Here is a 20,652-nt window from a genome sequence, read left to right as displayed (position 1 = left end):
AATTAAATTGTTTTACCTTGCTTTTAACTTGTTTTAACTATTTCTCTTCTTGTTTGTTCTGTTTCTACAGGTGCTACAGAAGATGGAAGGGGTTTCTACCCTCCGTGGGCAGATTCCCCCATCAAAGTTTCCCCAGGAGACCTCTTCCCTCAGAGAGGGTACCGTCCCACAAGGGGATCAGCCTGGTGTCACTGGCCTCCGTGGCCAAACTCGGCTGGGAGCCGAAGGTGGGGGGGTCCGCCCCCTCCACTGGGAGGCTCGGGGACACGGAGTTCCCCCGAAGACGATTTATTTCCCTAAGTCAAAGGGCCTTACCAGAGGGAAATAAGCAGAAAGGCAAATTCAGTTTGCAATCAGAGCGCAGCGCCGCAGCCGCCGCCTTGAAAACAACGCGGCAGGCTTCAAAGGGACTAATTGCCGCCAACCATATGTTCGGCGGCCGAGCGCACGCGCAACTCAACGGCCGGGTGACAGGAAAGTGAAGTCGCCCTACTTCAAGCATATGTTTGGCGGTCACCCGAGCCGCGGGGAATGCGAAGGCATGATTCCCCCTTGTGAATTAAGGCGGCAGTGGAGGCTGTAGGGCAAGCAGCCCTTTCGCGCCTCTTCCTTCAAGCGGCGATCCGCGCCCGCCATTTTGGGTGGCTGGCGGGAAACCCTCCCTCCCCCCACCTGTGTTGTTGCCAGCGCCCTGAAAGAGGCGCGAAGAGCGGTTGGGGAGGCTGGCAGGCGCATGCGCACATCACAGCAGGCACGGGGGGCCATTTTGAGAGTGGTTTGTTACCAGTGAAAGCAGCAGTAATAAAGAGCTCCGTGCTTGATTTCTGCTACCGTTCCTTTCTGCCTCACTGTGAGTACTATGGATACAAGTGGCAATGGAGACCCAACCCCTGCTTTGGGGTCTCTAGTCTCTGCCCCGGTGCCTAAGCCCAAAGATAAGGGGAAGATTAAGGCAAAATCATCTCAATCATCTTCCTCAGCCATCAAGGAGGCCGAGAGGCGAATTCAGGCCCTTGAACAAAAGCTAGAGGCCGCCCTCAATAGTGCTCCATTGGCCAAGTCTGGACCACCACTGGGCCTTGATATGGCTGCTGGCCCACAAACCCCAAGAGAGAGGGTTGATAGGGACTGGTCTCCTGATCACCCAGCTCTGACTCAGCTTCAGATTCCCAGAAGTAGGCCGGGATCAGCGGCCCAGGAGAGACCAGTGTGGGGTTTTTCACCTCAGGCCAAAGCGGTTCCAGCAGCTACCTTCACTCCTACAGCTGCGGGGCTCAGGGATCACCCTGATACGTGGCAGGATATGCCACCGGCCTTTCAGGAGTTACTTACCAATGTCTATACCAAGGGCATAGCAGTTGGAGCACAACAAGGGCCTCAACAGCCAAGACAAGCCACAACCCGGGATCTCTGGTCTGCACCGCCCCTTTCAGGTTTAGGATCTGAGGTTGAAGAGCCAGTGTTAATGGAGGAGAGTGACAAGGACTATGATATGTCGGAGGATGAGGCACCTCCAGAACAACCGCTGGTAGCGGGACTGTTCAAACAGTCTTCGTTCAGGACTCTCCTATATAAGGCAAAACAGACTATGGAATTGAAGGATCCGGCCCAACCATCTCAGGCCGTTCCATCTAGATCCTCTACTCTGTTAAAGGAGCCTAAGCCTGAAACAGACCATGTCCCGGCATCGGAGATTTTTGTACAAAGTATTAAGAGACCGTGGCAATATCCGGCGGCAGCCCAGGGGCCATCAGTGATAGAGAGGAAGTTCTACACGTTTGACGACGAAGTAGAGGCTCTCCTACAATTCCCTCCAATAGACTCACCGGTGGTGACACTGGTTTCCAACGCTCTGGTTCCGGCTGAGATGGGGGACAATTTGAAGCCAGAGGACAAGAAGGCTGAGGTGCTTCTGAGGAAGACCCATATGATGGCCGGATGGGGGTTTCGCGCAGCAGCGGCTGCTTCCTTTTTTAATAGAGCCTCCATCGTCTGGATCGAGGATATGATGTCTCGCTTAGGGCCAGAGGACGGTCGGATGCGCCAGGATCTCAGTAAGTTGCTGGCTGCAGCAGAATTTTCAGCTGATGCCACCTTACATGCTGCCAAGTTCGCGGGTAGAGGGATGTCCGCCACCCTCGCATCACGCTGACTGCTATGGCTGCGCAGCTGGCAAGCTGACACAAAATCAAAATGTCGCCTGGCATCATCACCTTTTCAGGGGTCTCAGCTGTTTGGAGACATCTTAGAAAAAGTCCTCATAGAGGACAAGGACAAACGGAAGATACTTCCAAGGTCCAAGAGGGGACAAGATCGTCGCCAGACTCCGTACAACCGCCGCCAGTCCTTTCGATGGGACAACTCACGGTCAAACCAACCGTTTAGGTCCTTCTCTCAGGGCAATTTTAACCAGAATGCCTACAGGAATGACCGTACCTCCTTTCAAGACAGGACCAGAGGCTTTCAACCATCTAGACGCCCATTTCGGGGTTCCAACCAGCGGGGTTTCAAACGCCCCAAATGACTTTGCTTTGACACAGCCAGTAGGAGGGAAATTACACCTTTTCAGCACCTCCTGGCGTGCCACCTCCTCAGACAAATGGGCTCTATCGACAGTGACACAAGGACTACGGTTGGAATTCATTCAGCCCCCGCCCAACCGATTCCTACACTGTCCAACACCAAAGAATCCCACCAAACGGAAGGAACTACTTCAAGAAGTAAGTCACCTCCTTCAGATTCAAGCCATAGAGCCTGTGCCGAAACACGCAGAGGGCATGGGATTTTACTCTATGGTGTTCATAGTTCCCAAGGCATCCGGGGGTTGTCGCTTAATTCTGAATCTGAAACAATTAAATCAATTCATTCTTTACCGAAGATTCAGGATGCACACCTTGCATACTATTCTAGCGGCAGTACGCCCTCAGGACTTTCTCACTTCCTTGGACCTGAAGGAAGCTTATTTACACGTGCCGATATTTCCACCACATCGCAGGTATCTAAGATTTTGTGTGGAAGGGACGCATTATCAATACCGGGCCATGCCATTCGGCCTATCATCGGCCCCTCGTACCTTCACAAAATTGCTCGATGTGCTCACAGCTCATCTCCGTGCACGGTCCGTCCGCCTGATGGCATACTTGGACGACATCATCGTGTTGTCCAAGTCCCAGGCAGGGGCACTCCGAGACCTACACCTTACAATGACATTTTTGGAAGAACACGGCTTTACCATCAACGTTCCCAAGAGCCAGTTGACCCCTTCTACAAGACTCCTACACCTGGGATCAGTGATAGACACCACTACGTGCATGGTGTCACTTTCACCAGACAGACTGGACAATATCTTGGCCTTGATAGCTTCCATCCAGAGACAACTAAAGGTATCCCTAGCCCTTTTGTCCAGGGTACTGGGAACCATGGTCTCCTGTATAGGGATTGTGCCATGGGCCAGGCACCACATTCGTCCATTACAAGGATTTCTGCTGCCGGCCCAGAAGGCGAAACTCAGCCAGTCACACCGGCTGATCAGGCTGCCACAGAGCGTCAAGACCTCCTTGGACTGGTGGACTTCACCAGCACTGTTCCAGGGCTGTTCCTTCCAGGCTCCCGATCAACTAGTCATGACTATAGACGCAAGTTTGTCGGGTTGGGGCGCACACATCGGTCCCCAGGTGGCTCAGGGACTCTGGACCAAGGAGGACCTCAACCCTGTGAACATCAACCTCCTAGAGCTCAGGGCTGTGTTTTTGGCGCTCCAACATTTTGTGACCTTGGTTCAGGGAAAACACGTCTTAGTCCTGACGGACAATGTGGCAACAAAAGCTTACCTCAACCATCAGGGAGGCACGAGGTCACCTCGCCTCATGAGGGAGACCATGGCCCTCTTCAATTGGGCCGAGTACAACCTGGCTTCTCTATCTGCGGAGCACATAGCAGGCGTCAACAACGTCCAGGCCGATTGGCTCAGCCGAACCACCTTGGACCCCACAGAGTGGAGGCTGGACCCACAACTGTTCCACAAGATCACACAATGGTTCGGGACACCGCTGTTGGACTTGTTCGCCACTCACAGCAATACACAGCTTCCCAGGTTCTATTCTCGGTTCCTCTCTCCCATGGCAGAGAAGGTCGACGCCCTACGGTCGAGCTGGCCGCGCGGTCTGTTGTACGCTTTCCCTCCGACAAATTTGGTCCAGAGAGTGATAGACAAGATTATACTGGAGGAAGCGGAGGTGTTACTTATTGCACCACATTGGCCACGCCGCCCGTGGTTCTCGGACTTGGTAGCGCTGTCAATCTCCCCACCTTGGAGGATCCCGGACAAAATAATCTCCCTCAGTCAAGGGTCAGTCTTTCAGCCAGACCCTCAATGGCTCCAATTAGCCGTTTGGCATTTGAAAGGAACAAACTGAGGGAACATTGTTTACCGGACAGTATCATTGCCACAATGCAGGCCGCCCGCCGGCCATCCACGTCCAGGATTTACCAGGCCACGTGGTCGGCCTTTTGTAAGTTCTGCGACGGAAAAGACATACAACTGGGACAAGCCCAAATACTAACTGTCCTAGAATTTTTGCAATCAGGCCTTGAAAAGGGACTGTCTCCAAACACCCTTAGGAGACAGGTGGCTGCATTGGCAACCGTCATTCGGCTACCGGAATTCCGCTCCTTGGCAATTCACCCTTGGATACGGGATTTTCTTAAAGGAGCTTCTAACAGTCATCCCCCACCTCTTCATAGGTTTCCATTGTGGGACTTATCTCTGGTGTTGAAGGCCCTCACTGGGCCTCCCTTTGAGCCTCTGAGATCCGTTCAACTCAACTTCCTTTCCATCAAGACGGCCTTTTTAGTGGCGATTACTTCAGCCAGACGTGTATCGGACTTGGCTGCATTATCCATCAGACCAGACCTTTGTATATTTTATCCGGACAGGGTAGTTCTACGTTTAGACCCGACATTCCTTCTTAAGGTCAACTCGCTTTTCCACAGGAAGCAAGAACTAATTTTGCCGGACTTTTGCTCGCACGGGAGCCACCCTACAGAACTTAGGTGGCATAAACTAGATGTTAGGCGAGCGGTTAAGATCTACATTAGAAGGACCGAGGCCTTTAGAAGGTCCGAGTCATTGTTTGTTTCATTTGCAGAACCAAAAAAGGGTCTGGGCGTCTCTCCCAGTTCAATCAGCCGATGGATCCGGGACTGCATAGGGGAGGCGTATAAGGCTAGAGCTCAGAATCCACCTCAAGGGGTCACGGCGCACTCTACTCGCAGTGCAGCCACGTCAGCGGCTTGGAGGACTCAGGCCTCGATCGAGGACATCTGTCGGGCTGCGACGTGGAAGACTCCCTCTACTTTCACTAAACATTATAGACTGGATGCCTATGCTTCAGCTGAGGCATCTTTTGGGAGAAGAGTATTACAGAGAGTGTGTTCCTCTCCAGCTGCCCTGACTTAACAATCTCCCTCCCATTTAATTGGAACTTGGGTATATCCCATATTGGACTCTCCTTCCAGATGCAATGGAGAAGAACCGTTGTACCTACCTGAACGGTCTTCTCAGTGCACTGGAAGGAGAGTCCAAACCCACCCAGCACTGGATTGTTTCAGGGAAGCTGGGTTCGTTGAGTTGATTAATGTTATATATATATATATTAGTTCAATAAAATAGTGTTGGATTATATTACCTGTCGTTTTTAAAACTGAGCTCACTGGGGGCAGGCAAGGGGCGGTGCCTAATATTATGCTAATTTTAAACTCAGTCTCGACCAATAGGATTGAGAATAACCCATATTGGACTCTCCTTCCAGTGCACTGAGAAGACCGTTCAGGTAGGTACAACGGTTCTTCTCCAGCACTCTTTGGACTGCACTGGCTGCCGATTTGTCTCTGGATAGAATAAATGGCATTGAACCAGATTATCTGCAGGATCGCCTCCTGCCATATGAATCCCAGCATCTGATTTAAAGTCCCACAGAGTTGGCCTTCTTCAGGTCCTGTCAACTAGACAATGTCGCTTGACATGGCCTAGGGGAAGAGCCTTCTCTATAGGGGCTCCAGCCCTCTGGAATCAGCTCCCCCCAGAGATTTGCACTGCCCCCATCCTCCTCGCCTTCTGCAAGAATCTCAGGACTCATTTATGCTGCCAGGCTTGGGGCCATTAGATTCTAACCCCCTGGCTGATGAATGTAATGTATATTTGTTGTGTGAATGGCAATGATTGATCTTTAATGTTACTGGGGGTTTTAGATTAACTAGTTTTAAATCAATTAGATTAGGATGTTCACATTGGGTTTTTTTTAATATTTGTAAACCGCCCTGAGTCCTTGGAGAGGGGCAGCATATTAATTAATAGTACAAATAGTACAAATGTTTTTCTTTGCCTTCATTAATTTCTTCAGGTATGCAAGTGCAGAATGCCAGTAAGAGTATCAATAGTATCAATATTAATTTTTATTATCAAATGATATTGATTGGTCTTACAATCCTTAACTTTAACTTACTGATTTTAAAGTGACACTTTGATCAAAATGCAGACCTATTATTTTCAAAACTCCACCTATTACTACAGTAGAATGTAAACATGTTTGCAAGACATGCTATCTATAACAATCTAACAGAATTGTAAAATGAATTTTCTAGCATCCAGTATTTTGTTTTGTTTAATTTTCTTTTCTCGCTAACTATAGACTTTGATAAATTTCTTTACATCCCAGCTCAAGCGGAAATGGTTTTGTCTGCAGTTCAGAAATCTCTGTCATCAAGTCAACAGAAATATTGTTCCACAAATAATCAAGAAGTGAATAAACTTCTCTTAGAGAAAGAAGCCTTACAACAATGTCTATCTCAACAAGAGAAACAATATAGCATCAAGATTAAAAATCTAAAGTCAGAGTTAAGCAAAAATAAGAAAGATTTGGTGAGCAGAATATAGTATTTTTTTAATACTTTAAGACCATCCTCACTCTGTCAAAGACCTTGGAATATTCATATCAAATGACTTAAGTGCCAAAGCCCACTGCAACAACATTGCCAAAAAGGCTTAAGTTGTTAACTTAATCCTAGATAGCTTCTATTCCGATAACCTCACACTACTAACCAGAACATACAAAACTTTCACCAGACCAATCCTTGAATACAGCTCATCTGTCTGGAACCCACACCATGTAGAAAATGTCCAGATACTTTACCAGAAGAGCTCTCCACTCCTCCACTTGCAACAGAATATCCTACACAACTAGACTTACAATCCAAGGTTTAGAAAGCTTAGAACTACATTGCCTTAAACACGATCTAAGCATAGCCCATAAAATCATCTGCTACAACATCCTTCCTGTCAATGATTAATTCAGCTTCAACCACAACAACACACGAGCAAACAACAGGTACAAACTTTAAGTAAACCGCTTTAAACTCAACTGCAGGAAATACGACTTTAGTAACCGAGTAGTTGATGCATGGAACTCACCACCAGACTCTGTAGTATCATCACCTTACCCCCAAAACTTTACCCTTAGACTATCCACTGTTGACCTCTCCTGATTCCTAAGAGGTCAGTAAGGGGCGTGCATAAGTGCACCAGTGTGCCTTCCATCCCCTGTCCTAATGTGTGTTTTTTTACTACTACCATGTAGATGAATATTATTATAGCTTTGTATACCATCAATACATACTTGACAAAACAAACAAACAAACAAATAAATAAATAAATAATTCTGAAATTATGCCAAGAATGATCTGAAAAAAAAAATAATTTTATATGTCTTCTAAATATTACATTTAGATGGAGAAATTGTTAAATATTACAGATGGAGAAAAAGTTAAATCTTATCCTTTTTTCATACTCGGTGATGTAAAATAAGTAATTCTGATGTCTTCTCAAGAAATTTTATTTTAACTCTTCATATAGCTTGCTATGTCTAGGAGGCCTCTTAATTATGGAAAGTCAATTCATACAGTTGCTATGAAAATACAAACCAAGATCGTGTGCTGAATGACAGGTCATTCTTCCACCCACAAACAGCTGATTTTACCCCAAAACTGATTATTTGGTGGCTCTGCTCCCTGCTTTTTGAAGGGGAGTCTAGGAAGAACGCAAGATGATCTTTGTATGAGCCTGTGCCTATGCAGAAGAGGAAATTTTCATGGCTGCAAATCTTGGTAAGGAACAATTGTCTTCCCTTCATCTGTTCGTTTTTCTTAAGCATGCCTGAATTTAATTGCACTTTATTTTCACATGTGCCAAATATTTTCAGATATGCAAAGTTAAAAATATTTAATATACAGTAATCCATAATCACAAAACCAACTTTTTACTTATCTATTTTATATATATTAAAACCCAAGAGAAGTAAGAGAGAAAATAATACAGTGGTACCTTGGTTAGCGAATGCCTTGGTTAGCGTACTTTTCGGATAACGAACAAAGTTTTCGGCAAAAATTTGCTTCGGGAATGAACAAAAATTCGGATAGCGAACAGCCACAGAAAATTTTGGTTATTATCTGAAATGTTACACTCAGCAGCAAAGCTGCTGCCGCTGTCTATGCCTCCTGCGTGCTACACCTCCTCTCAGCAACAGGGGGGGGGGGCTGAGTCCACTGAGTCCCAGGGCGACTCTGCAAAGCAGCTGCCACAAGATTTGAGGGGACGGGATGAGGCTGCATGGGAGTCAGGATCCGACACGCCCCTCCTGGCCGCCCGCTTAACAGCCTCCCATAGTCTACTATCTAACTGCTCCAAGCTGCAGGAAGGGTGGGGGCAGCTGCAATACCCACAGCTTCGGGGGGCTCCTTTCCTCAGTGGTTCATTTTTTTACCTCTAGGCAGCTGCACCAACTTTTTCCTTCCCAGCAATGGCGGCAGCTTCCATTCAAGGAGCAGCAGTGCTGGGAATGTCACGTGATGAAGGGAAGCTGCCGGAGCTGTCTCAGCTGTTGCCAGGGTAGAATGTTGTTCTGCCGGGTTCTCTGGTAGAAGCTTCCCAAAAATTCACGGGTACAAATTTCAGACACACACATGTTTGAAAATTCAAAACAATGTCCTTTATCACAAAATTCAAAAGAAACAAAGCACCCTTTTTTTATTGCAAAGAGCACTCTTCCCTAAAACAACCTTGTCGGCTGTACAAGTCCCTTAATCAGTCCTTAAGTACTTAACTAGTAGCTGTGAAGAAACGTCACAGCCCTCCTTCTTCCCACAAAGTGAAACACACACACACTTTACTCTGCTTTGGTGTCAAAGCTGTGAAAAATCCACAAAGTTCAGACACAGTGAGGCATGATCCTGAAGAACTGCGATCAGATAATCTTCCACAACGGCCAAACTAGCATGCTGCTATTTATAGCAGCAGCTCTAATTACTAGAGCCCCATCTCCTGTAATATTTCCTCAATTGGTCTCTTCGATGCATAAACCTGCGCCTGCGTGGGTCTAACACTTCGTCATCTGAATCAAACGAAGATAATGGTGATTGGCTTCCTGGGCTGTGTGCCAAGCCCCCCTCTTCCAAGTCACCCCCACCTTCTTCGTCTGAGGAAACTGCACTTCCTGATTCTGCCGGCAACAAAACAGACCTAGGTCATGTTGACGTTTCCCCTGCCTCCACCTCCACATTCCCTGCGGCAGGAGCTGGGCCAGAGCCAACCACAACAAATGTGGGAGGCTGTTAAGCAGATGACCAGGAGGGGCGTGTCGGATCCCGACTCACATCCAGCCTCATCCTGTCCCCTCAGATCTTGTGGCAGCTGCTTTGCCAAGTCGCATTGGAATCACCCTGAGGAAAAATGCAGAGCCTCTGGGAGCCCCTGGTGAGGATTCCCCAAGAAAGAGAGAGAGGAAGAGGGGGGGGGAGTGAGGGATAATATGTGGGGGGGGGGGGGAGAAAAAGTCCTCAATTTTCAATTTTCCCCATAAAAAATAAAAGCTGGGAACCAATTAAATCCACTTCTATTATTTCCTATGGCAAAACTTTTTTCAGTTAAAAACCATTTCTGTTAACAACCAACCTTCCAGAATGGATTGTGGTTGTTAACCGAGGTACCATTGTATAACAAGAATATTTTTTAAAGTATCCACTACCATAAAAATTAGGTACAGAGATAGAATGCTAACCTAAAATTGAAAAATGTTATCAAAATATAAAAATAATATATCTTAATTTATAAATCTTGCCTTATAATGGTGGCCAAATGTTCAAAAGTCATACTAGGTAAAGGGTCAAAGCAGCAGTTCTAATTCAAAAGAACATTCAGTTGTTATAACTTTAGTTCCTGTCAGTTCGGATGAGTTCTGTAGAACCAGCAGCGGGAATTTCTTCCCACTTGCTGAATCAGCAGGGATGACTAGCTGGCCGCACCCTCAAACTGGCTCTCTCAGTGGCACTATAGGCACCATCTTGTTTTTCACTTATATTTACATGCAGAAGCTGTTTTTTGCTTCTGCACATGTACAGCAGCTGAATTTTGGCACTGTGCATGCATGTACGTGACTGCGCAACACACCGCACACATGGCATGGGAGGAAGCGAACTGGCAGGGAGGTACGTTAGAACCCACGCCTGCTTTAGTTGTTATAACTCCAGTTGCAAATAATAAATCTCAATGCATCAAAGAAAGTTCTAAAAAAAGAAGCTTCTAGAAAAAGAAAGAAGAATCAAAAACCAGAGCAAAGAACAAACACCTAGAGCAATGATGGCAAACCTTTTTTGGCTCATGTGCAAAAAGATGTGTGTGTGTGTGTGCTAGCATGCATGCACCTGCCCACACCCCTTCCCTACCCCCATTCTTGTGCATGCGCCCAAGCCTCACTGAAACTTGGGATGGTGAAAAAACAGCCCAATGGGGAAAAAATGAAAGTTCAGAAAATGCACTTCCAGTTTGGCTGTTGTGTTGTTTTTTGGACTCTGGGGCTTCAGGAAGCTTCCCTGAAACCTCCGGACTGCAAAAAACAGCACAAGGCAAACCAGAAGTGTATTTTCCAAACTTTTGCAACATGCCTGTTGGATGGGGGGGGGGGGGGTGTTGCACTCTGGGGCTTCAGAGAAGCTTCCCTGAAGCATCGAGAGAGTGAAATTTGTTTAGTCGATTTTTATTCCACCCTTCTCCTTAGACTCAGGGTGGCTTACAACATATTAATAATAGCACTTTTTAACAGAACCAGTATATTGCCCCCACAATCTGGGTCCCCATTTTACCCACCTCAGAAGAATGGAAGGCTGAGTCAACCTTGATCTGGTGATGAGATTTGATCCGCTGACCTATAAATCTACAGTCAGCTTCAGTGGCCTGCAGTAGAGCACTCTACCTGCTGCTTCCCCAAGCCCAAAAATCAGCTGGCCAGCACTTGCATGCGCGCTGAAGCTGACATAGGGCAATGTCTTGTGTAACCTCCAATATGGCGCCATGTGCCACCTGTGGCACGCATGCCATAGGTTTGCCATCACAGACCCAGAGAGTCTTCAAGTCTCTTCAGTCAAAAAAAGGATAGGAAATCATCTATATGTAATCCAGGTACCTGATCCTCAGGAGACTTCAGGGCAATATTTTTTGAATATCAAGAGTTGATAAAATAACCATCCTGTTCAAATTCCGTTGCCACCTTTTAAAGTACATAAAGTTTACATATTTCATTTCATACTCATATTTGGTAAATTCTTTTTAACTATTTTTACCCACTAGAGGCTTTTTGATCCACAAATCTGAAAACACTATGTGGGCATGGCTTATTGACTTAAGGGGGGGGGGATTCGCCACAGACTTAAGAACTAAACAGAATTGAAATAAATAGCCAAAAGCTAATTAAGACTTTGATTTTAGAAATTTGTGAATGAATTAATAGTCCAGAAAAAAATAAAATAAGATTTTGGAATTTATTTTTAAAAATCCTTTCAGTAGGACATAAGGATTTTAAAAATTGACACTAGATGAAGCTAAACATTTTAATCAAAGGATAAGAATATATAAAACTGATAAATATCTTCAAAATGAGATATTATAACATTGAAAATACTGAAGAACACTTTAAAAAAAGTACCAGAACTTAACTTTAACAACATCAGTAACAATGGTCATGTAATAGTCTTTGTCTGAAACCTGATGAATTTTGATAAACTCCAACTGGGAGGTGAATTATGTGTGGTAAGATAATATAATAATTGTAACTAAAATCTTGGTATCAACCTCATTTACTAAATTAGGCCTATAACTCCTAATATTTAGGATCTTTACTTGGTTTAGAATCACTTTATATGTGTCTAAAGAATTAATAATAATAATAATAATAATAATAATAATAATAATAATAATAAATAATTTATTAGATTTGTATGCCGCCCCTCTCCGGAGACTTGGAGCAGCTCACAACAATCACAACAATATACAAATCCAATATTTAAAAAGAAAGAAAACATTTAAAAAACCCATCATTGAGTCTTCGGAGAGGGGCGGCATACAAATCCAAATAATAAATAATAAATAAATAAATTCAATACAATCATACCATTCATAAAACTATATGTGCTCAGGGTATCTCAGTTACCCCGTGCCTGGCGACAAAGGTGAGTCTTAAGTAACTTGCGAAAGGCAAGGGGGGTGGGAGCCATTCTAATCTCTGGGGGAAGCTGATTCCAGAGGGTCAGGGCCACCACAGAGAAGGCTCTTCCCCTGGGGCCCGCCAGATGACATGGGGTGGAGATGTACAGCTTGGTATCATCAGCATACTGATGATACCTCACCCCATGCTCTTGGATGATCTCACCCAGTGGTTTCATGTAGATATTGAATAGCAGGGGGGAAGGAACCGATCCCTGAGGCACCCCACAAGGGAGAGACCTAGAGGTTGACCTCTGACCCCCCACTAACACTGACTGCGACCGACTGGAGAGGTAGGAGGAGAACCACTGTAAAACAGTGCCTCCCACTCCCAACCCCTCCAGCCGGCGCAGAAGGATACCATGGTCAATGGTATCAAAAGCCGCTGAGAGGTGAAGAAGCACCAGGACAGAGGATAAACCCCTGTCCCGGGCCCGCAAGAGATCATCCATCAGCACAACCAAAGCAGTTTCTGTGCTGTAGCCAGGCCTGAATCCTGACTGTTGAGGGCCTAAATAATTGGCTTCTTCCAAGGACCACTGGAGCTGGAGTGCCACCACCTTCTCAACAACCATCCCCATAAAGGGAAGTTTGGAGACTGGGCAATAGTTGTTAAGAATGACTGGGTCCAGAGAAGGCTTCTTGAGGAGGGGGCGCACAAGAGCCTCCTTGTAGGGAGCCGGAAAGGGCCCCCTCCCCAAAGAAGCGTTGACAGTCTCATGGACCCAGCTCCGTGTCACCTCTCTGCTGGCCGAAACCAGCCAAGAGGGACACGGATCCAGTAAACAGGTGGCGGAACTCACAGCTCCAATGGCCTTGTCCACTTCATCAGGTGTCACCAAATCAAACTCTTTCCAGACAGGTGGACAAGGACGGGCCCCAGTCACCTTGACTGACTCGTCGTCAGTCGACTCTGCTATCCAATCGAAATCAAGGTCCATCCAGATCCGAGAGATTTTATCAGTGAAAAATGTGTTAAAATCCTCGGCATTGCTCTGCAACAGCTCCCCAACTCTCCCCTAGTTAAGGAGGGAGCGAGTCGCCCTAAACAGAGCAGCCGGGCAAGATTCCGCTGATGCAATCAAGGTGGCATCAACTTTTAAATATAAAAAACAAAATGAAGTTAAAAGAGTGAAGTTAAAATACATGCATGCTTAAGAAAATGAACTGCTGCAAGAAGATGGATGACAAACCAATACTTTGCTAGCAATAATCCTCCCCCCCCTAAATGGAATCTTCAAGCCTCCCTTTCTCAGGTGGATCTACATCTATTAAAAAATCATCTTGGGTCATTCCTGTGCTCCATGCAAAATATTTTTTTTTCTGTTTCATGAAAGCGTAAACTCACATATTAGTGTTATCAAAGTTCACATTCTACAGAGTAATTGAATTACTCTTATTCTTGCCATGCATCTATGAAATAATTCAGTCATGGATATATCCATAAGAATTTACCAAGCAGCAGAGGGACAAAAGATCAGCTCCTGATACACAAGATGATTTTGGAAAAATTGCAAGGGAAGGAAGGCCATCTTGAATGTAGCATGAATTTATTATAAGAAGACATAATAAAATCCCTAGAAATAACAAGTCAGTAGAATTAGTAGAAGCTTTGTGGAAAGATAGATGGAAGTCCATTATCTACAGACTAAGATGATGATCCGAGCTGCACAGTTGGAGGAGTGTCTTTCCCTCCCCCTCCCTACATCTAGGCCACCCTGAACAGCAGCAATAAATGGCAGCATTAAAATAATTGATTTTAGCCCTAGTGCCACCACTATCATTCAGAAAAACCCACATTGTTCTTATTTCTGAGAAACAAATGCCCCTGTGATGAAGTACTGCCAGTGGGCTACATTTTTTTTTACTACCACACTATGGGCATGGTTTATTTTGTGGGTGTGGCTTGCTGGCCATGTGACCAGGTGGGAGTGGCTTGATGATCATGTGATGGGGGAGGCTTAAAGGTCATGTGACTGGCTTAAAGGTGGTCAACTTGACATCACTCACATCAAGGATTAGGGTTAGGGTGCCTGGCCTATCCTCGACTCAAAGAGATACAATTTCCCCATCTATTTACTAGTACTGAGCATCCAAAATATGCTATTTAATTCTATGTATATATGCCATATGTATACATGCATATTATACAGAGGCACACACAAATATACATTATCTACTACATAAACTGTATGTGTATGTACACACAAACACGCACGCACGGCTCTTCTAAAATTTTACAAATTCAACCTCATTTACTGTGATATGAAAAACATACCCAGAGCCTAGAAGGGAAAAAAAGAAAGAAATTCAAAATTATGCTACCGGTACTATGTACCTGACCAAACTTTGCTACCGGTACTGCATACCTGACCATACACCTACTACCCTGGTTCTGCAGATGCTGGTTTCTTTTTGTTAACAGGCTACTCTGGGTCACATCAGATCCGTGTTGTTGAAATTTAGAGAATGTTCTTTTGAACTCTGCAGCCTTCAAAAAACATAATAGCACTCTCCATTCTTGTACAATATTCTGAGGTTCTGAGGTTCTGGAGACTGCATTTGAATGGGCTGTCTTCTTGCATGGTTTCCAGATTCCCTGAATTCACTTATGAACTGCTTATGCAGTTTCGAGATTCTCTGAAAATTATACAAGAACAGGGTGTGCTATCATGTGACTTCTAAAAGATCCATGAAGTCTGGAACTCTGGATCTTGCAATGGAAAAAGAAGTATTCCTGCAGGTCATTTGCCATCATCCCTGAACCAGATTTTTTTTTTTAATTATTATTTAGATTTCTTTGCCGCCCCTCTCTGAAGACTCGGGGCGGCTCACAACAAGATAGAACAAATCATAAATAATCCAAATAACTTTAAAATATTTAAAGATTTTTTAAAAAACCCATATACTAACAGACACACACACAAGCATACCATGTATAAATTGAACATGCCCGGGGGAGGTGTTTCAGTTCTCCCATGCCTGACGGCAAAGGTGGGTTTTAAGGAGTTTACGGAAGGCAGGAAGAGTAGGGGCAGTTCTAATCTCTGGGGGGAGTTGGTTCCAGAGAGTCGGTGCCACCACAGAGAAGGCTCTTCCCCTGGGGCCCACCAACCGACATTGTTTAGTTGACGGGACCCGGAGAAGACCCACTCTGTGGGACCTAATCGGTCGCTGGGATTCCTGCGGCAGGAGGTGGTCTCGGAGATATTCTGGTCCAGTGCCATGAAGGGCTTTAAAGGTCATAACCAACACTTTGAATTGTGACCGGAAATTGATCGGCAGCCAATGCAGACTGCGGAGTGATGGTGAAAGATGACTGCTCTTGCAGCTGCATTCTGCACGATCTGAAGTTTCCGAACACTTTTCAAAGGTAGCCCCATGTAGAGAGCATTACAGTAGTCGAACCTCGAGGTGATGAGGGCATGAGTGACTGTGAGCAATGAGTCCCGGTCCAGATAGGGCCGCAACTGGTGCACCAGGCGAACCTGGGCAAACGCCCCCCTCGCCACAACTGAAAGATGGTTCTCTAATGTGAGCTGTGGATCGAGGAGGACGCCCAAGTTGCAGACTCTCTTTGAGGGGGTCAATAATCCCCCCCCAGGGTAATGAACGGACTGATGGGATTGTCCTTGGGAGGCAAAACCCACAGCCACTCCGTCTTATCCGGGTTGAGTTTGAGTCTGTTGACACCTATCCAGGCCCCAACAGCCTCCAGGCACTGGCACATCACTCCACTGCTTCGTTGACTGGACATGGGGTGGAGATGTAAAGCTGGGTATCATCAGCGTATTGATGATACCTCACCCCATGTCCTTGGATGATCTCACCCAGCGGTTTCATGTAGATATTAAATAGCAGGGGGGAGAGGACCGACCCCTGAGGCACCCCACAAGGGAGAGATCTCGGAGCCGACCTCTGACCCCCCACTAACACCGACTGCGACCGGCCAGAGAGGTAGGAGGAGAACCACTGGAGAACAGTGCCTCCCACCCCCAACCCCTCCAGCCGGTGCAGAAGGATACCATGGTCGATGGTATCGAAAGCCGCTGAGAGGTCAAGGAGCACCAGGACAGAGGATAAACCCCTGTCCCGGGCCCGCCAGAGATCATCCATCAACGCGACCAAAGCAGTTTCCGTGCTGTAACCGGGCCTGAAACCCGACTGCTGGGGACCTAGATAATCGGCTTCTTCCAAGGACCGTTGGAGCTGGAGTGCCACCACCTTCTCAACAACCTTCCCCATAAAGGGAAGGTTGGAGACTGGACGATAGTTATTAAGTACGGCTGGGTCCAGGGAAGGCTTCTTGAGGAGGGAGCGCACGAGCGCTTCTTTATAGAGTGTTGGAAAAACTCCCCTCCCCAAGGAAGCATTGGTAATCTCCTGGACCCAGCTCCGTGTCACCTCCCTGCTGGCCGAGACCAACCAGGAGGGACACGGATCCAGTAAACAGGTGGCGGAACTCACAGCTCCAATGGCCTTGTCCACTTCATCAGGTGTCACCAGATCAAACTCTTCCCAGACAGGTGGACAAGTACGTGCCCGAGTCACCTCGACTGACTCGTTGTCAGTCGACTCTGTTTTCCAATTGGAGTCGAGATCAGCCCGGATCTGAGCGACTTTATCAGCGAAAAACGTATTAAAATCCTCGGCACTGCTCTGCAAGGGCTCCCCAACTCCCCCCTGGTTAAGAAGGGAGCGTGTCACCCTAAACAGAGCGGTCGGGCGGGATTCCGCAGATGCAATCAAGGCGGCAAGGTACGCGCATCTTGCCGCCTTAAGCACCACTTTGTAAGTCTTAATAAAAGCTCTTACAAGTGTTTGATCAGATTCAGACCTACTCTTCCTCCATCGCTTCTCTAGACGTCTCTTTTGGCATTTCAACTCCCGGAGCTCCTTGTTGAACCATGGGGCTCTATGGGGTCTAGCGCCACGGAGAGGTCGCAAAGGCGCAATCCGGTCAAGAGCCTCCGCCGCAGCCTTGTTCCAGGCCTCCGCAAGAGACTCCGCCGAACTGTGGACGAGTGCCTCTGGAATAACCCCAAGCGCCGTCTGAAAGCCCTCTGGGTCCATCAGGCGTCTGGGGCGGAACATCTTAATTGGTTCCCCCTCCCTGCGGGGAAGGATTGGAGCCAGGAAGTCAAGCCGTAGTAGAAAATGGTCTGACCATGACAAAGGCAATGCTTCTAAGCCCCTTAATCTCAGACCATTACTCAATTGCTCGGGAAGAAATACCATGTCAGGTGCGTGCCCTCCCTCGTGAGTCGGACCCTGAACTACTTGAGTCAGGTCCATGGCTGTCATGGTGGCCATGAACTCCTGTGCCAACCCAGAGGTTTCGCCAAGTGACGGCAGATTGAAGTCCCCCAGGACAATGAGTCCGGGGAACTCCACCGCCAACCCGGCTACCTCCTCGAGTAGCACAGGCAGGGCTTTTGACATGCAGCTGGGAGGCAGGTACGTGAGAAATAAGCCCACCTGAACCCCTAAGTCCAACTTCAAGAGAGACTCGCAACCCGCAATTTCCGGAGCAATGAGTCTACGTAGGCAAAGGCTCTCCCTGGCTATAATAGCCACTCCTCCCCCCCTTCCCTAGGTTCGAGGTTGATGCCATATCTGAAACCCGGCTGGGCAAATTTCAGAGAGAGGAACACCTCCCTCTGGGCCCAGCCAGGTTTCAGTAATACATGCCAGGTCGGCCTCCTCATCCAGGATCAAATCCCGGACGAGGAGAGCTTTATTTACCACCGACCTGGCATTAAGCAGCAGCAACTTGAGCCCAGGGCCAGAGTTACACTCATCACCAGTACCCAAGATTGGGCTCACAGAGCCAGAACAAGGGACCGTTATTAAGCAACGATCCCTCGTTCCCCTGAAACGGCTAACTCTGTGGCCCCCGCCATATCTGCCTCTCCCCAGCAACACTGGAATATTCCGACCCTCTGCCACCCTAGAGATCGGTGCCCCTTCCTCTCCTGTCACCCGAGCGTCAGGTGGGCCAAATCTATCATTCATACTATTATCAATCGTCTCATCCATACCATAACCCCACCCACCCCCACCAACTCAATCATACCAGTCATTCCACTCATATCCACAGGTATATTTATCCCAATCATCCATTAATTTAGAACCCCCAATAGTATTAAAAATCGATTAAATTAATAACAATTTAAAATAGTAATTAATAGCAATTTAAAAACACTAAAACACTAAAATATATATATAAATATATAAAATATAAGATAAAAATTGTGTAATTATATAAATTGATTTTTGGTGGTGTAAAATCAGATCTTAAACATTATTTAATCATCAGCAATCAATCAGTCCAGGTGTGATGTTCTTTTGGTCTTCATAGGTCTTAGGTCTTAAATCTAATTCAAAGAGTCTTGGTCTTAAATCTACTGTCTTTATAACTGTCTTTCTAAAACAATCCACAAGGGGGCATAGTTCTTCAATCAATCCACAAGGGGGCATAGTTCTTCAACGATGGTACACAAAGATCAAGATTAAGATTAAGAGGGGGGGGAAGGGGGGTTGGTGGAATAACAAGCGGTAACAATGGCAATAATCCTCATTTTAGTCTCCTCTTGGCCCCCAGCAGCTCTCACCCACTGGTGCCATACGGGGGGGGGGCTAAGTTATTGCCCCTAGATATCCTCATTTGACACGTCTCCGTTGGCGTTTGAAGTTGTTCACCGCCACTGGACTCCATTCCCTTCCGCTGTTTCTCTCCCCCACATCGTCTCCGTCACTCCCGGTCACCACCATCTCGACACTGGACCTCTCACCCACCGGAGTCGGGCTGGGAGTTTAACTCAGCAGGGACTTGACTCCTCTCAACTCCCCTCGGCTCCTCTCATCTCTTCCTTTCCGGCACTGCAACCCTCCGTCCTCCGTCCGGTCCCGCCGCCATCTTCCGCACCAGCCAGTTGTTTTTTCCGGTGCCGCACTCTCTCTCGGCTCTCCCTCGGCACCCCCACGGCAGTGGCTCGGCGTTCCCCCGACTCCTCTCTTCTCCTCCCCCACAAAGGCTACATTCTCCGCGAGGCTCCGCCAGATGACGACGCCATCTCCACGCCTCAGCCGGCCACCTCTCATTGCCGCGGTCTCTCTCGGCGTCCCTCCAACAGGCGGAAGCATTCCCGACCCTCAAGTTCTCAAAAATAGGGGGACAAAGTAGCCAGTGGACTCTGACCCATCTCCAGCCATCCCCAACCTGGACTAACCCATTCTCTGATGATTTACCGTCGTTTCAGAGGAGCAGCGGACCCACCATTCTCCTCACTGCTCACACCGGAACAACAATTTTCAGAACCACTGCAATTCATTGTGGCCACACCAAAAATGGGACTCATTTCTAGAATGGAGCCACACAGCTTTGGGATGCCAAGAGGCAAGGCAACTTGCTTTCCTTCCCCAATGCTAAGTCTACAGCTCTGGAGATCTGTAGAATGAATAGAATAGAACAGAACAGAACAGCATTGAATTGAATTGAATTGAATTCTTTATTGGCCAAGTGTGATTGGACACACAAGGAATTTGTCTTTGGTGCATATGCTCTCAGTGTACATAAAAAGAGAAGACACATTAGTCAAGAATCATAAGGTATAAATACTTAATAGTCAAAGGGTACAAATAAGCAATCAAATCATACTGGGAAACAATACAAATCGTAAGGATACAAGCAACAAAGTTTACAGTAAGTAAGAAGATCGATGATAGGAACAATAGTAATGTAGACTTTGTAAATAGTTTGACAGTGTTGAGAGAATTAATTGTTTAGTAGAGTGATGGTGTTTGAGGAAAAGCTGTTCTTGTGTCTAGTTGTTCTGGTGCAGTGCTCTATAGTGTCATTTTGAGTGTAGGAGTGGAAACAATTTATTTCCAGGATGCAACAGATCTTTAAACTTTTTCACAGCACTCTTTGACTTGTGCAGTATACCAGTCCTCAATGAAAGACAGGTTGGTAGTAATTGTTAAGTGAGGGGGACTTGATGGAGAAGCAATCCTGTGAGGACTGGGTAGGGCGGGGGCCCACAAAGCAGGATTGGTAGGCAGAT

General features: G+C 46.7%; 1 protein-coding gene across 3 annotated transcripts in view; it reads left to right on the top strand.

Annotated features, from left to right (window-relative positions):
- The window catches only part of CEP72 (centrosomal protein 72), a 95,393-nt gene that overhangs the window by 62,302 nt on the left and 12,439 nt on the right, over positions 1 to 20,652 (top strand). For 2 of the 3 annotated variants that reach the window (XM_070730071.1, XM_070730069.1), the window contains one exon: positions 6,717 to 6,919. The exons of the other annotated variant lie outside the window; for it this stretch is intronic. In XM_070730071.1, coding sequence (XP_070586172.1) covers positions 6,717 to 6,919 — 203 coding nt within the window. The remainder of the gene's footprint in view (positions 1 to 6,716; positions 6,920 to 20,652) is intronic. 3 annotated transcript variants of the gene reach the window in all.

The sequence above is a fragment of the Erythrolamprus reginae genome, chromosome Z, assembly GCF_031021105.1.
Source record: "Erythrolamprus reginae isolate rEryReg1 chromosome Z, rEryReg1.hap1, whole genome shotgun sequence".
NCBI classification, from domain to species: Eukaryota; Metazoa; Chordata; class Lepidosauria; order Squamata; family Dipsadidae; genus Erythrolamprus; species Erythrolamprus reginae.
The sequence above is the reverse complement of the archived record's forward strand: the minus strand, read 5'-3'. Positions and strand labels throughout refer to the sequence as shown.